Source organism: Botrytis deweyae, assembly GCF_014898535.1.
Source record: "Botrytis deweyae strain B1 chromosome Unknown BDEW_011, whole genome shotgun sequence".
Taxonomy (NCBI): Eukaryota; Fungi; Ascomycota; class Leotiomycetes; order Helotiales; family Sclerotiniaceae; genus Botrytis; species Botrytis deweyae.
The window spans coordinates 1,204,776-1,223,597 of NW_024066218.1; the positions used below are offsets into that span (position 1 = coordinate 1,204,776).

General features: G+C 42.0%; 1 protein-coding gene across 1 annotated transcript; it reads left to right on the forward strand.

Annotated features, from left to right (window-relative positions):
- Positions 1–14,146: 14,146 nt before the first annotated feature.
- On the forward strand, positions 14,147–15,421 carry EAE98_005828 (uncharacterized protein; the record flags this gene model as incomplete). Its single annotated transcript, XM_038953450.1, has 2 exons — positions 14,147–14,350; positions 14,408–15,421. The coding sequence occupies 2 exons, from the start codon at positions 14,147–14,149 to the stop codon at positions 15,419–15,421; spliced, it is 1,218 nt and encodes a 405-aa protein (XP_038810551.1).
- Positions 15,422–18,822: the final 3,401 nt, after the last annotated feature.

Here is an 18,822-nt window from a genome sequence, read left to right on the forward strand (position 1 = left end):
CCACGATCTATGATGCAGAATTGGCAAAGATCTCCGCCTTCTCTGCCCTGTGGATGCTCTTTCTCCATGGAAATAATTATCCAAGAAACAAATACTTCCAAATGAATCTGTCCTTTGTCGTGCATCATTTTTAGACTGCAAACGGAGCCAGCACAGTTTCTGATTTTCTTTGTCAATAATCTCATCTCTGTTCTTTTCGACTCCTGGGAGAAGCCCTCTTTCAACCTTCTTTGCCAGCTTATTTTCTTTGTTGTGATAGATAGAATGAGTCTTTGTGAACTTGCGTGTTCTAACCCATTTGGTTTGAGCAACCACTTCAAGCAAATCTGTAGACTGAAAACTTCACAAAAAAATTGAGGAGGTATAGAAAGTTCATGTAATGGAAAGGGGTTTACACCCATTTGAGGTCGAGGGAATCAAGGCAGCCGCACAACATTCAAGGCACATACATTCTATTTTCAAGACAAGTGAATTAACAAACATTTCGATTCAAACAAGACACAGACATACATTTGAGAATTCATAGCGGGTGGATCGCTACGAGGCTGTTAATTGTTTTCTTCATTGCGCATCTTTGACAGCCATCTTTAACATTATCAAAACCTTTCTAGAAGTATATGGGCATGAATTCCTTCAACTTTACATGCCGATCTTCACTCGCAAGCGCAAGTCATCAAGCTGATGATTATCCATGCAAAAGTCACGATATATATCAGACATACCCTTGGGGTGTCTGTCGTGTATTTCGTACCACAGCCAGCTGAGCTTTCCTGTCAATCCTCCACCGAGAGCGCCTTCCTAGTTGATAGGCCTCAATATTGAACGTCGTACCACTGAGTAATTTCCAATATATGCATGAGACCTTCCCGACAATCTGAAAGAGAGAGAAAGAGAGATGCAAAGTTTCCTCGTCGGGAATGAAGATTGTTTGTGCTACTAGAGACTCCTAGGCGGCAGACTGACCATCGATTTCAAAGAGAAAGCATTGTTTGCGATGCACTCATCGGATATGACGGGTATTTCAAACAATGCAAAGATTTCACATCTTCTCTAACCGAAGCAAAGACATTTTCCTCTTGATTTTTCGCCCCTCTGCTTTACCATGCGCAGGAAATCACGCACAATATCTTACCTATACATTACAGCCCAGCCTTCATCCCATCAATGTGTCCCACAGCTCTCGCAAACAACCTCCATAACCCCTGAAGAAGCTGCGCGTACCCGAGATCTACCCCTCTTCTTTCAAACTTCGTACCCTACACTTCCACTGCTCGATGCCCATTGTACCACGTAATCTTTGCCTGTCCTGTCCTGTCGATCAGAGGAATGGGGAAAAGAGGCTCGATGCATGAAATGAGCTGTCGTGCGCAATTATCACCACCCCCATCACTCTCTACACAGTCTATCCATTCTTCACGATAGAATTAGAAATAAATGCAAGGAAATGAATTGCCCGCCCCCAGAAGTGGAGTCGTGAGGGAAGTACAGCGTATGTCATACTGATTCCAGATATGCATATTGGGAAATATGCATAATGCACATGACATTTGCATGGACCCCGAAAATCTCAATTTCCTTCTATTTCCCCATTCCCATCCTTTACATCAATCCGTCGAAAGAGAATGGGAAGGGATGCCCTGATTAATTGATGTTTGACAACACATATTAATCGATCAAATCAAATCAATCAATCTGCACGCATTTTGCTTTTTACTCTCTCGGTTCCTGCGCATATAAAACATTTATTCTAGAATGAGATCAAAAAGCTTCCATGACCTTCAATTTCGTTTGCACTGCAAGCCCCGAAAGACTAGGATGAAGATCTTCCGGTTCCGAGAGATGGGCTCTTAGATTAATACTGCATAGGCAATAGGTGAAATTTACGTGACTGCATGTGATTGATTCTTGAAGCAGAAGTCGCTAGGACGATTCCAGTCAAGAAAGATGTGCAGTGTGTTTGATGGAAATTGAAATGTTTGTGATTCGGATATTTGATACTTATGAGGAACGTGAAATCCGGATGTATCGGTGACTAACCAGCTAATTGTATCAACTTTACCCTGGCGAGCATAGTTTCTGGGCGATAGGACTTTTCCATTTCTATTAGCACCGTCTAGGTACATACATGTATACATGTACGGTAATTTGCTTTTCGAAACTTTCACAAGGAAGCGCGTAGATTTGGTGATAGTTTCGTATTATTTGGCTTGTTCTCCGTTCTAGAGATACCTAGGTGCTCACCCGTTTTGCTTCTTCACGCGTCAGACTGGGTTTATGCAAGTTTCTCATGGACTTATGCTGCGAGTTGGAACGAAGGTGTGGCAAGGACCAAGAGAATCGTTTCGTGATATGAGGTATGCTCACTCTGGACGGAAAAACGGACACATCAAAAATATGTTATCACTTCCGAAATTCATTTTTAAATCAATAATCGATATTTTTAATTTTTGTTTGAAGCAGATTATTTACAGGTTGATATTCTATAATACGATTTTATTATATTTAATTTACTATATTATTTCAAATTATTATTGAATTTTGAATTAATAGTGTTTTGAAGAAAGTCTTGATTTTAGCGGCTTTGATGTGCCCGTTTTTCCGTCCAGAGTGAGGTATGGTACTATAGTCAAGGCATGGCATTCAATATCCGTGTGGGTCGTAGGATTTTTGGTGTCAATGAGTTCCTAGCTGGGCCTCCTGAGCAAGGCACTAAGACTCTGTGATAGGATGGGGAATATACAATTTTACGGAGTAGACGGCGAGACGGGATAAATACCTAGGTATGCTAAAGATGGGATGGGAAATACAGGAGGTACGTGATACCTGCAAGAAGTGTGGCTGTAATTAATGAATTGGCCAATTAAATAATTGAGTCAGGAATTTGGGTCATCTTCCAGCCACAGCCACCACTTTAGACCTTGGGAAAAGGGGATGACTTCCATCGAATCAATTCTAGACATAATTTTCCGTTTAATGTCGTATTCAACTGAACCTCACTCCACTCGCAGAAGCAAACCACACATCTAAAATTCTAAATATACACCTTCCCATTCCAGTACCAACATCTAGCAGCCTCCGGTTCTCATTTCATGGTCATGGTATGATGGTAAGATAGTAACAGTCTTTCCCAACCATAATGATCCCTCCTAGCCTTACAACGCCACCCATACGAACCCCCATTCATTCCAGACAAGGAACACACTAGGTTGAGATGAGATACGCCGAGCCGTATTATTGGCATCCTCTTATCCCATCCTACCCTATCCCATACTCTTCCAAAGATTTTCGCTCGGGGTACGACATAAATGCATACACCACCACACACAGTAATGTAATTCCCAAATACGTACGTACTTACACTACCTAAACATTGCGTATCTACCAACGAAAGAGTCTGAGAACTAGGTAGCGTGTTAGATTCGCGATGAGGCTTTTGGTGATCAGGGTTTCGCGACAATTTCGTGCTTCCCAACTAGACATATTGAATTAGCATGAAATGCTTGGGTTGATACCATGTAAAGCTGTTTAGAGATCTTGTGTTGGGCACTTATTTTCGCGTGTCTGTTCGCAGTCCCGTCTCCCACTATGATATTCTGGCACAGTAACAGAAACGGGGATAAGACTTGCATGTACACTTGCGATGATCTTAAGACCTGTGTTGAACCTTATTATAAAGACCGTATAAACTCAACAGCTTCATATGGCACTTTCCCTCTTGCGAAATAAGGTTTCGATGTATGCCTGAATCACTCGCTCGGGAATAGGAAAGTTGCGCAGTCCATGGGCCTGGTTTCACACTTGATATCATTATTCACTCAACCCACGAGACTATTGAGCCGTGGGGAAGATGTCTTCAACCCGTGTCAATTGCTTGAGGGATAGGGTGTACTTGTCAAAACCTTCAATTTCGTATCATAACGGTACACTTCATGCAAATGAGTTTTGACAGTGGTTCGTTAGAGCCATCCAAAATGGCGCAACGACCTGACAAATCCCGTATTGCAGAAGTCCAAGAGCCGGATGAATTCTGGGGGATGACCTCCACTGAGTCCACTCAGGTTTTGCTTTTCCGCCCAGCTTCGTAACTCGTAAGACTTTGTTGATCCTACCAACTCGCCGGTAAATGCCCGCTGCGAAGAAAGAAAGAAACACGGAAAAAGAAATTCAGAAAAAGAGTCATGATGATTTCGCAGATCAGTCGTTCATAGTACATAGATCTATCGGCAATCGAGGTCACATTTTCGATTCTTGATCGAGAGATCCAAAATACACTTTCGACAGATTTGAAGATTTAGATGCACCGAGGCCTATCGAATTTCCCCTGGGACTTATCCTTATCAATCCAAGTCTACATCACCAGAGATGCATTCACCCCGCAAGATGAGCATGTGCTAACCGAATCCATCCTAAGATGAATCGCGCTCCCCGCCTCGCATTTTCACCACGCCAGAAGCCATTCACACAAGATCAAGGCTTCAAAGACAATCCGAAATCCTGCTACACACAAACCTTACAGTCATTTCATCATCATCCAAGCGCGCCAGCCCCAAACCAAGTTTCTCCTGTCCCACGCTGCATGCACTTTGCGTAGCTCAGTGCTCAGCGTACCAAGATATTAGTAGCCGCATATGCAAGTACTTGCAACATGCATCCTTACGAGAGAAAAAAAAATCACGTCTCCCACTCCCACGCGTTCACGCGTTTGTGTGGAATGTGTTTGGGGGCTAATTTAGATTATTGGGTTCGGGTGTCATGGTGTGATATGAGTCTCTAGCTGTGTGGCACCAACTCGGATATGCCTAGTCGGTCTTGCGCTTGCTACATATTATGGGTGAAGGAGGGGTTGTCCAGGAATTCCCTAGTGATGCAGATCAAGTGTGTACTTGACACACTGCGCTTCTCCTATCATTGCTCAAGTTTCCGGGCTCAGGATCAAGAGTATCTACTAATGAATAGGGGTAAAAACTACAACATCATCTCATCATAGAATGTCTTCTCCTATCTGTCTGTCTCGGTTCATGGATTCCCTACATACATTATGATTCATCTTCCGACAGCCGTTTACGCAGATAGGTAGGTAGTGTATGTGTGTTGTAAGACTCGGGTCCCCTACGTAGCATGTACACTCCCCTCGCTGAGACCCTCCAAATGATGTGAGATTCGATACTAACTCTGCAGCTACTTGGAGCATTCCCACCTCAGCGCATGCAAAAATCCAGGGGGCGGCGCAACGCTCGCATCGGCCCCGATGTGAATCTGCCCGGCCACATTATCCATTTCTCCCTTGCTCCGCGACCGACCCTTCGCATCCGCCGCGCCGCGGCGTCGGGGCAGACCCAAGTCTTGTACCGGTAGGTACCGCGGTTTCTGATGCTTTCTTCTTTCATCAGAGGGGTTAATTGAGGCTTGGAAGGCTGAGCATTTTCGGCGCGCCCTAGGTATTGATTTGAGGCTATTGTGTACATGGAAGATTGGATGTGCAAGTCAAAGACCGACACGTAAATGACTTCGGACAAAAAAATACTGCGCAAAAATACGAACCCGCGCCTCCTTACAAACCATACGGATTTAATTTGATTACTCGGTGTTAATATGTGATTTTGTGTGTAAAATTGGCAAGAAAATGTATTATTGAATTTCGCCTTCGTTCTAGGTATCTATCATCTAGGTAGGTAGGTATGATATCAAGATGACATTTCGAGAATATAAACGGGGATAAGTAGTGCATAGACGCTACATAAATAGCATAACTTTATTTGCACCACCAATATCTTTAGTGCAGCTTATGCTATGCACACCTGTAAGTACCTAGGTAAGCGAGCACAAAATGCGGGGTGAGGATACCTACCTAGGTAGGTATTCTTCTACAGAGCATCAATAAGGCAGGTAGGTCGGTTGGTGCTTGAGGGCCAGGCAAATCTCATGCACAGCTATCAGTACAGCGTACACCGATCTCTGAGCGTGGATTTTGCACGTCGCTAGTACCTCAAAAGTGCACGTGTTAAATCGCTACTCTATGCATTGCATATCTACGGTGAGCGATTGCACGGCGGAAACCGATCCTCAGTCGGTAGGTAGGTACCTATGTAATGGAGAATATTGCTTATTTGTGTATGTGTATGTGTGTGTAAACTCAACTTACCTACTTCGTATGATACTATTCCAAAACATATAAAGCCTAATTCGATCCATGAGTTTTCTGAAACCGAAACAAAAAGTGGATGGATTTTCACCGATTTTTATTTCCATTTCCATTTCTAGTCATTATATACCTACCTACTTGATGGAGAATTTTACATTTTCATTTAGGTTTAGGTGTTCGGCGTACTAGTGGTTGATTTTATCAAGTTTATCATACCAGGTAGTCAAGAGACGATCCCAAGACCAAGGCATTTCCCTCATGATTCATCTCAACTAGCCATCCCTCTGCTACGCATTTGGGAATCCCGTCCCCCGTCCCCATCCAGGCGGAAGGAAGAAAATTTCTGCTGCATACACACACACACATACATACATACATATACATATACATGCGATGTACATACATACAAACACATCATCCATCTATCCATCCATCCATCCATTCCATCACATCACATCGCATACCAAATATACCCCGTACATAAGCGAATTTTGCAAATTTGTCAACACGGTGAGGGAAGATCGAGATAGGCGATTCGAGAGGGGCGATGGGTGTTCAATCACCTACTGTAATTACCTGCATACCTCCCAGCTTTTGTTCTGGAGAGAGGAAGGATATTGATCTTGCTCTGTCTACAATAGACTTTGCCAATCCAGTATCTACGATAAAACACCCATACAAAATCCAGATAGTGCACAGCTCACGGTCGGATTGGAAGTGTATGTAAAGAACAATATCCGAGAATTAAGTTTCTCCCATCCCTTAGCTGTGAAGAAGCTAGTTAGAGTACATAACATCACATATCTTATATCGTAGCTACCATAGTCATAGTCATAGTCATAGTGATAGTGATAGTGATAGTCCAATCTCCCATCCAGTCGGAATCAGAACCTCGCAGGACACAAAGTCTATCCGTTACGAATCCTGCTACTAATGCCCAATACTAACATACACCATGACATACCCATGAAGAGCCGATGAACTAACGCGCACTCGATACTATCATACTATCATACTATCGAGCCTCCAACCCGATTCATCATTCCTCCGTGCAAAATGCCGCGAAAGCTTGAAAGATTGAGATCGCCCAAGACAAACAAGTTTCCTCTAGAGTCTACGATACAGAGCACAAGACAAACGGAAGCCAGCGGAAACCCCACGATGCAAATCTTCCCGAATCAGAGATTTCGTGAGGAGGGTGACGACCGAGACTAAAATCCGGAACAGCGTCGTTCGAATACGTAAAGATAAAAGATAGTAGTGTATGCTAGATAATCCGTCTGTGTGACCACCGTCCGAGCTTTACTTTGCATGCCTATGTTTTTTTATGTCTTGGATATGGATATGGATATGTATCTTATTACTTGTATAAATCATAAAAAATGAGGCTGAACAACTAAGAATGTGGGGATACAGTCAAGTAGCATAAGTGAAGCGCAACCCACCAATCGGAGGCGTAGAAAATCGTTCTTGCTAGTGTTTGTATTGCATACGGTAGTTATGCACGAGAGATAGCTCTGAAGCCCGTACTCCGTAATTATTCGAATGCCTTCATCTCATCATATGGGACTTTCATGGAAAGAACCAATCCCATGATTCCAATCCAGCGTCCCACGACCCTCCGTGCGGAGAAAGCGACGGCGGACTGGGGCTCTCTAGACTCTCTGTTCACGCACAGCGGATCCTCGCGAAGAGTTTTTAAAATCTCTTCACGATGCCTCCTCCCCATCCATCGTCCAATATCGTAGGTATCCAATGACACGCGAGCTGATACACATCCATCTGCAGTTGCAAAAATTCAATAATCGTTACGAGAAAACTTGGGGAGTAATCCCGAGGGCTTACGGCACAGCGAAGTTCACGAGCAGGTTCATAAAAGTACAGCCGAGGTGCCGGGAATCCGCTTGACGCCGAAGGAAATAAGCAAATGTACATACACAGCAAGCGGCGAACAGTCCTGGAGGGGATTATTCGGACATTACGCTGGCCTTGGAAGGTGACTGCGGTTATGAGGTGTTTGAGTGGTGTGATGGGTAAATTATTTGCGTGTGTGATTGATTGATGAAGGAATCGGAATGATTTCCCAGGACCCTTAATTTTTCTGGATCTTCGTTGGATTTCGTAAGTTCCATGGTTTCTTTTCTTGATTTCTGCAATTGCGTATCCTGATTTGCATTCACATCACCAGATATATTGTCAGATATGTCATCTCTGACCATTGAAGAGGTAAAGGAATGAATCGGGCATTAAGATATGCTGGTTGCATAGGAAGGAAGGAAGGTCCTTGTGGGTGGAGTATGAAAAGCGTTTGGATCATGGTCTAGGGTAAGGTAGCGTCATCGCGTGTGGACAATGGCCTTAAAGTAGCGTATTGTACTATGAAATGGTAGGAACGCGTTTTTCGTGGAGCGGAGCGGCGCGGCATCGCGTGAGCGCGGGACTGGTATTGGTACTACTTGATATAGCAAGGCGCGGTACGAGAATATGGTGTGTAATAGACTCTCGCTAGTTAGGGAGGTTAGCACAAATGGTTGCCGGTTGAAACTACTACGAAGTAGACCTGATATCTAGCTATGAATAAAGTACCAAAATGCATACCAAGTATATCAACACTATTCACGATATTTATGTACCGAGTTGTCGGGTCCATCAGTTCTTCAATCTAAATCCTCGTCTTGCCATGCCGTTCACCCATTCAACCTCCTTTCTGATTGGGGGAATGAAAGACTGAAGGCAAAACATGTCCCAGCCAAATAATAATGCCAGGTAAGGTCTGTGTGTACCCAGAGATTAAAGAGCCCCATTCTTCGCTGAGGATAAACGGTCATGAGGATGAAAGTCTAGGAAGTTTGGACCATTCTGGCATCAAATGGTTCACTTCTGGGGCTGTCGAAGTTTGAAGAGTCTTGGCGGGTTTATATTTGCGGGTCGGATTGATTTTGAAGATCTCGACTATGAAGATAATGGTACATCGTTACCAGCCATTGATATGATTTGGTCGACCTGATGATCGTCTGGTGCATGTATTTTGTGCATAAACTTACCCCAAATTCCGGTCGTCGTTTGGTACAAACAGGACTGTTCGAATCGGTATGGCCACCGAAGACCAAGCCTGAAATAAGATCTGGATGGTGGAAATTCTGCTTGGAAAGCAGTAATGGTTTCATGATTAGTGGCGTGGGAAAGTTTGATAGCATAGCAACCAAACCAAATGTCCCGTTTGGTTGTAATCACTTGGATGGTTGGCGGATGGACAGAATTGGCTATGAGTTAGTGGTACTTGAGGTATCTAAAGTTAGGAAGTTAATGCTTGTGCTATGGGGTACCAAATGTTACTAGAGAATTTTACACTGCTAAACTAGCCGGACAAATCATGGAGATGGGCAGTTGCTTTGCAACTGATATCAAATTGATAGTGGGAGAAGGTTTGTTCTGGGGACGGTTGTTGAGTGACAGAATGATTCCAAACCATTCGAAGCTCCCCGAAGTATTTCAGCGGCGCATTGAATTTTGAATTATTGAAAAGACAAAAGTATAAGGCCATTGGACGACGGTAATATCCAGATACAAACGGTTTGGAGATTGCACCAACCTGGGACAGCGAATGGAATGATCTGATCAAATCAAACGGAGATCTAACGAACCGGTGGCTTAAAATAAGCTGGAGACGAGGAAGGTTTCCAGTTGGAAATTATATCGTGTACAAAGTACCATAGATACCACCCATATGTTTCCGGAACACATTCGCAAAAGGGTTAGTCCATCCATATTGCATCTGAGCTTCGCAGGTAGGGGATTCTTCCCTCTTTTACCCCGTACCCTTTGCACTTCTCTTGAAACACGGTTGAGGGAAGTCTCTTTTTTTGATGGTACAAAATATGCAAGATGATCAAGGTCTGGGCGAGATCTGAATTCTCACGTATTGCTTCTTATTGATTAATTGTTGGTAAGGGATTATTGATGCGCTCAGGTGTGATGCGTTTGCCTGGTTCTCCTCGTCATCTGCCCAATCACCAGCACATTCAGCCCTCCGTTGCAGACAAGGCACTCAGGAATAGGGGAAAGAGGTGCATTACCCTGATGCATCTTATGTCGTTGCAACGTGATGTACATAGGTATACCCTATATAGAAAGACATCAACGAGTCAATGGTAACAAATCCATGAATTATGCAGGAGATGGCAAAGCGTAGAAATTGATCAACACACCAATCTCGAGCCCGTGAGAAATGAATCAAATCAAACTTGATGGTATTGTTTCCTGTGTTGACATGGTTTGATGCATGTATGCAGGTATTCTCAAGCGTGTCAATCCAGGATGTGTGAATGGTTAGATTTCAATCGAAGTATAAGAAGTTTCGATGGATTTTCAAGGATGTCTGGCTTTTATTGAATTGAGCTGGGGATGTGAGTTCTGGGATGAGTGAGGGAAAGAGATGTACGGAGGATGTATCGTATGCCATGAGAAATTGGGCAAATTACACCTACGACGTTTTGGGAGAGAAGTATATAATTTTGATATTATCATGATGCTTTTAAGAAGTATACCGACCTAATAAAACACTCTGTCCAATCTTGGTTGGAATCATCTCCAGTCTCTACCTAAATTCAGTTTAGTCACATGGAAATCACGTTTTCATCTGTGTACTCCGTAGACTGACTGTACATGCACTTCTTCCAATATGAGTGGAGCGGAGTTTACCAGGCCATTTATTCCTTTGAGCGTGTGAAGTATGAAGTGTGCAGTGTGCTTGCTCTGCAGTAGTGATACTAAGCGCACGCCTAAGTCTCTAAATTTATTTATTGAATGGATTACATGGCGAGGGATGGTGAGGGATGGTGAGGTTATAACAGAGCGATCCGATCGATAGTCAGAGTGTCATTACTTTTTTCCCCTTGACGCGTTTGGGCGTGTTTGATGAGTGAGGTGGAATGGAAATGTAGGAGATCAGGAACCAATATGAAGCATCCATTGCACAAGCCAAAAATCATATGTGAGAGTGTCGAGAATACGTAAATCATGCAGAGCCAATGGAATCAAGCAAACGCGACTTTTGCACATTGTCTGACCGGAGCAGCTGCAAAGACTATTTAGTATCCTATCCTATCCTACTGGGTATCCTATCCCATCCATCAATTGATACGAATCGTGCCATTTCTTGAAATCTTGGACACCTTTTTCCTCCGTGCCATTGCCATCTATTCCCCGGACCGTACGATGGATGGATGCACTTGCCTGGCTCGCCTGGGTACTCTTGTTCCTCTTCTTGGTATGGCTTACACATCCGCTTCCCTCTCATACCATGGCGAGTTAGACAGGAGGGAGGTAATTGTGCATATACCAAAGACTGGATGTAATACTCTCTACCGGAATTTATGGAAGAGACAGGATATAATGCAGGTATAATGTATCACGTAGGTACAACGTCAATAGGATAGGTCGAGGTGGAATTCAGCTGCCAACAGGGAAAGCGCGTTCAATTAGAATTTAGAAGACATTACTAGGTACCTACTAGGTACTTACACAGTACACTATCTACACTACCTACTTAAGTCTTGAACCATCAAATTGCTTCCGTACTTCCAGTGAGCCAGTGTCATCCACATCCACATACTTCCGGTCGCTTCATCTAACCACAACGCCGACTAGGGATTTTTCGTCTGATGTTCTTGACCTGATGATGAATGGGGGAGATGTTGACCAAAGAATCAACGTATCGTACGTACTAGGTAGTCACAATCATGATGATGATGATGATGATGATAATAATACCTAGGAATAATAAGACTTCCTGCTTTTGTATGACTTCCCTATCTAGGTAAGCAGGAGGAATCTAGAGCGATGGATATTATCTTGGTCCATCTATCGGTCTGTTTCTGTTGATCCATCACGTATGATTTACGATTTACGATTTACTATTTACTATTTACACATGATATACATATTACACATTATATACAATTTACACATTATATACACATTACATATGATATACATACCACATATTACATATCTCCCTCTCTCCACCTCACCTCTTCTACTTATAGATACTTTTCTTGATGCAGCAATAATTCTTCCCATTAACCCAAAGAGGAAAGTCGTCCCCACTTGCAAAAGCACCATACGAATGTGCTTTTAATACTCCACTTCCCTCCCCCCCATGTCAAAAAGTAATAATCTTCATACCATTCCTCTTACGGTGTAGAAAAAGGTCCATTACTCTCAACCTTCTCTCGAGATCCATTCGATCCATTCTTTCACTCCTTGAACTACACAAACCTCCCCTCTTCTTCTTCTCTCTCCAAATTTCTTCTCTCTTTTCCTCTCCTCCGAAAGTCTCTCTCACTTCATATATCAATAGACGGGCATAAAGAGGTCATTGGATAATTGACACCTGGTTATGTTGAAGCTCGAAGAAATTTGAAAAATCAAGCAAGAATTTGGCCGGAAGATTGCTCGACTGCAACTTCTTTACACACACATCCACACCACACAATATTCTTCACTTGAGCTTTCATTCGACTGTCCATAGCTGTCACTTCCTACGAGGAAAGAAAGAAAGAAACTACCACACACACCATTCACCCCTCCTCATCTTCGTCTCAACAATCACGAAGATTATTCTTTTCTGGATCGAATTGGAAGACATTCATCATCGTCGTCTCATCATTCAATTCAGTAATCGAAACCACCTTCCTCCTCTTCCTCCTCCACACTCACACTCACACTCACACCCACACTCACACATACTTCACTCGAATCACTTCTCGACTTGAATCCTTTCTCATCTCTCTTGATACTTACCAGAACAAATTCAATCTTCCCCCCCAAAAAATTGTGTTCTTTCTGCCACCAAGTTTCGACTCAGTTCTATTCTTTTCCCCATCTCCATTCTTCGATCTCGAATACCTCGAATTGTTTCAATTCTCGGTATTGTTTGTTTCGAAGTAATAATTCTTTTCAATAATCTTCAAGTGGTACCTCTTTTGTTGTCAATCTCAATCTCGTCAACTCTTTTTATAAAAGTTAGAGGAGTTTAAGATTTGACTCCACAATTGAAAGTCAAGATACTCGACAATTCCAGGTGAGCATTGAACTCCTCCCCCCCTCCCCTCCCCCCCGAACTTTATGCAAAAGTCTTGTCTTCAAATCTCCTTATCCTTCCAATTAAACAAGCAAAATCCTTTATGAAAGGCATTGACTAACATTTAACTCTTGGTTCCCCTTACTTAGTTAGCATTTTTACATGCCAACGTTCGCTCATCTCACCTTGAACATTCTTCCACAAAAGCTCTACGTTCCTCCTCTCAACCCAATACTCGGCACGTAATTACACCAAATATTTCAAGCAAGATCAAGATAGTCAAAGATCGGAGACGTTTACTCGTTCATCCTATCTTAACTTCGGCGGAGAATATCTTGAAAAACATTTCTACCGCATTATCCTCTCATTGTCTTCCATCTAGAGGGATCTACCTTGGTGAGTCTCGAATTTCCAAATTCACACTTCGACTCTCCCCCCCTCCACGAACAATACCATTAGCTTCATGCGTTTTTGATGACCAAAGAAGCATTCTCCTTCTCTACCTTCATATGATTGAGGCTTCTCCCTTTCACGATCTACTCCACTTCCGGCTGAGAGTCTCGCTAATCCCATAATTCACTAGAATTTCCACCGTATCTTTATAAAGTGATATTCACCTGCCACCTCACTAATATCAACTTTTAAAGGTTCAGCTTTTACATTTTTTCGCCATCTTTTTTAAGAGGCCATTGTCGTTCATTTTCGAATTATAGTTCCACCCACACTCTCTAATAATAATACACCAACGTATCGTTCTTTCGAACCATACAGCACATTCTTTACAATCAACAATACAGCAATCCAGTGACTATCGAAAGCCACTGTCAAGTCGAAGCTCCTGGAGAACTTGACGTCCATTCTTTCCCTACTACCAACCACCAAAGTACCTACAACTTCAAATCACCTTCTACACCTACAACATGTCGTACAATCAACCTTGTGACACGTTCTTCGTGGAGGATAATACTTTCCAACAACAGCAGCAACAGCAACCTCGACCAAACTCTCAAGAATATATCAAGATGATGGGTCGACGGAGGCAGGAAGCCATGGCCAATGAATTATCTAGACAAGCTTGCGATGCTTATATGGATGATATCATTGATCACATGGCATCGATGGAGGTCAATTATTCTGCATTCTACTGGCTGTATGTGACTTGATGCTAACATTTTCCACAGGATGCGACTATGCCAGACGTTGCCTCGATAGAAATTCAACAGGAGATTCAATGGTTCATGAGGCCTTATCTCATCGACTTCCTTATTGAAGCTCACTCTGCATTTCAACTTCTTCCGGAAACTCTTCACCTCGCTGTTAACCTTCTCGATAGATATTGCTCGCGACGTGTTGTCTACAAGAGACATTATCAATTGGTTGGATGTGCTGCACTTCTCATCGCTGCCAAGTATGGAGACAAGAAGGAACGCGTCCCCATGATCAGAGAACTAAAGTCGATGTGCTGCTCGTTATACGACGAGGAGATGTTCACACAAATGGAATGGCACGTCTTGAACACCTTGGAATGGATGATTGGTCACCCTACCGTTGATAGCTGGTTGCAATTGGCCTTGTTGGAAGGACCTGAATATGAAGACATGACCGTCGAGCACATGTCATGGTACATCTGTGAAATGGCTTTATATCACAAAGAATTCGTCTCAGTCAAACCTTCAGCAATGGCTCGTGCATCTTTAGCACTTTCGAGAGATATCCTTGGATGCCCCGAGATGGATACCTATGGACAGGTCGATTCGGAATTGATGCTCAGTCTTTCTCGACAACTCAACCAACCATCTTCCGTCCTTGCGAGGAAATATGCTGCCCCACACCTGTCTAGAGTCTCTGAAGTGCTTCGACGATTCCTTCTCCAACAAGCAGCTATGAGCCAATGCCATGTCACCCCACCAACTCCACCTGCTGAACCAACCACTAACCAGAAGCCAATGCAACAACACGATGTGTATAGCACCCCACAGAAGGTGTATGGACAACATGTCATCAATGGTTACCTCACGCCACCAATCACCCCAGAAGGAGAATATTTTGGTACAGGGAATGGAAATGAAATTAAACCGTATCAAACTTCAGCACCTAGATGTCCGATCACCCCAACTCCTCAAGCTCAGATGCAATATAATCAATCACAACAATATCAGCAACAACCATATCAACAAGATGTCGTCATGCAATAATTGAAAATTTCCTGGATTTGTTCGAATTCCCCTCACTCCTTGCATCATCTACGTCTTGATCTCGGACATCATATCACACAACACCTTCACATGTACCACAATTTGTATTGATTGACCCAATTTGATCGGTCATTTCATCAGCATTCGATCACAAGCCCAATTCTGCGGACTTCATCGTTTCTGTGTTCGGCATCAGCGCGTTTCATCAACCTATTTTTTTTTCATCAAAAAATATCTGGCATTAGCGAATCGTCGATTTTTATTTTCTCTTCAAAATCATCTTGTCGTTCTAGCGTTTTTTATTTACAACACACAATTACTACACACACACACCGCTCTTCAGCAACCCAATTTTTCTTTCTTTCCTTTGTTTCTTTTCGGGGTGCAATCTTCCTTTTGATAGTAATTGAAGAGGGAGAAGATGTGACTAGAGAAGAAATAGGAAGGAATGGAGTTGGTATTCTGAGGCGTGGATATTTTCTTTGTTTCTGCAGGAAGTTTTTAGTTCTCTTCATACCCTTCTTGCACACCACATTCGGGTCGAATCGGGTCACAATTGAATAAAAGTTTGGGGCTCGAGGAAGATAATGGATGCATTCATTACTTGCATGCATACTTTCTTAATAGAAGTTATGCTTCAGTAATGGGTGGACGTGGATAGATTTCTATTGAAATCTATGGTAATGGAAGGATGAGAGATGCTTTCCATTATATCTTAATAGAGATTGGTGGATGGGGAATTTGGTGGAAGAAGTCTTTATTTCGGGGTGGTTTTTGTTTGGTAGGATAGGGGCTGCGGGCATGGTTGGATGGAGATACCCAAGATCAGATCAGAATAAGAATGGCTGCTTGCTTACTTGCGTTCCGCAATGGTAATGGTAATCATCTACTTGATACCATTATTCCATGGATTGGTGGATGTGGAGGGGTTGTGAAAGAAGTGCATGGGGTTGGGAGCATGGATTCATGGCTGGATAGTTGGGTGGAGAGATGCATGGGTACTAGATAAAATGGATAATAAGATACCCGATCATCATAATTTTTGTTTCAATTGACTTATTTGTGGGTGATGATGGTAAAGATGAATCTTGATCATGTAATGTGGATTTGATTCTTTGGTGATTCGTGTATTGCACAGCTTCCTCTTATACACCTGCATAAGAGATGTACATTCGGAAAACAACTTCTGCAGTGCAGAAAGTAATCTCCCCTCATCTCTACTTCGTCTCTCCAATATTTCCATGCTTGTTTTTTCGCATTAATACATGAACGACGAGTGAATAGAGTAAAGTAGAGTGATATGATGTAATGTAGAGTTATATGATGTAATGTGATGTAATGGTAATGCAAGGTAGATGTGTATATGACTAGTGTTTTGGAAGCTACCTAGGTAGGTAGAAGGTGCTGCTGGTATATTCTTATTTTTAAGGTGGGATGTGGAGTGATTAATGTATATAGATGGATAGGATGGATGGGATGGATGGAGAGGGAGAGGGAGAGGGAGAGGGAGAGGGAGAGGGAGAGGGAGAGGGAGAGGGAGAGGGAGAGGGAGAGGGGAAGGGGAGGTATTCTATGCTGTGGTTGTTGTGTAAGGTTGAGGTTGGGGCTGGGGCTGGGGCTGGCCTTTGGTTCTAGGAGTTATGGTATTTGATTTTTGATTATATGAATGCGGTTGTGGATATATATAAATGGATATGAATATGAATATAAATATAAATCAGAGCTTTCGATAGAAAGATGTGGTTAATTGTGGAAGATGATGAGATAAGATGGGATGAGATGGGATGAGATGTGATCGGATAGTATCGGATAGTATCAAAGGGTTTTTTAAAGGGAATAGTTTATTAGGATATCATGTGGTTATGAGAATATGATGGGTAGGTATTATCTGAAAATACCTAGGTAGGTAAATTTGTATGGGGGAATGCAAATTTGGTGTTGGAAGTATACGGAGATAGGATGAGATATTTGGGGGTTGGGGGTTGGATTTATGTGATGAGTTGGGATGGTATGGTATGGTATGGTGTGTAGTGTTTTTGGATTTGGATTTGGATTTGGATTTGGATTTGGATTTGGATTTGGATGGATTGAGGGATTGGGGAAGTGGGTTGAATATAAAAAGAGATGGGATGGGATGAGATAGGATGAGATGGGATGGGATAGTATATAATATATTGAGTATTCTAATATACAAATACTGAGAATACTATTATGAAGACAAATAAGAAGAAAGTATCTAGATAATATTAATAAGATTATATATATAAAGAAACAAATCTTTTTCTATAATCGTTAATTCTTTATTAGAAGTAGATAGTTGAAAATAAGTAATATAATTTTTTTTAACATTCTTATATATTAGATGAAATTATATCAATATTGAGGAAACTTAAATTTTTTATACTATTAATCTATCTATATATTTATATTTTATACGAGTATTTGAGTAATTTTCTTATCTTTATAAAGATATTGAAATCCTATAAATAAGAATAATAGTAATATATATGTATTAAGTATTCTTAAGAGACGAGAATTTTCAGGAGTTAATATTCTCTTTCATTAAAATAACTTGTATTCGATTCTCTTCTAATGAAGTTGAGATCGAAATACCTAAATATCTTAAGTGAGTTTATATTACCAGATATTAATAGTGAGGCAGTAGTAAGATTTCTCTTTGTTGAGATGAGAGGTGAGTGAACAAAGCATTGTTCTGTTCTTATATTACTTACCTAATAAGTATACTCGCACTGTTCTAGACATCTTTAGAGAGATAAATTCACTTCAAGTTACTTCAAGTTACATTCATTCATTCGTTCAATCTTTACATTTTATATTCCATTTAAGAATTTATTATTCTCATAACCTAGATCTGCATTTATGTTTACATAACATACAACTCCAAGCCATATTTTTATTTATATTTATTTTTGAAAAAAGCGTAGTACTTACCACAGTAATCCTAACCCTCTACTAAATATTATCTACTCATCGCATCTCTTTACCTACCTACCCATCACATAACCACACAACCTCCCCCATCTATTCTCCCCGTTCTCCTTCTCCTCACAACACACCGCACACATCTTCTCCTCGCCTCCCTATCTACACGATGGAAAGAGGGACAGTCTTCTGGAAAACATAGGGTGTGACGTTGATACCGACAGAGACGGAGTCGACGCTCGTAGTGAGAACAGTTGAAATCGAAAATTATGCTCTTGCACATTTTGAGGGTTTGGGTCTGAGATTCGGGATTGGTGGTCTGATAATTTTGGACGGGAAGATATTCAGAATACTTGGGGGTATGGGTTGTGAGTGTCAGGGTGGCAAAGGGGGAGAAGGGAGAATATAAAGGTGGTGACTAGGAGGGTTGCTTATATATAGGACATGAACGAATGTTG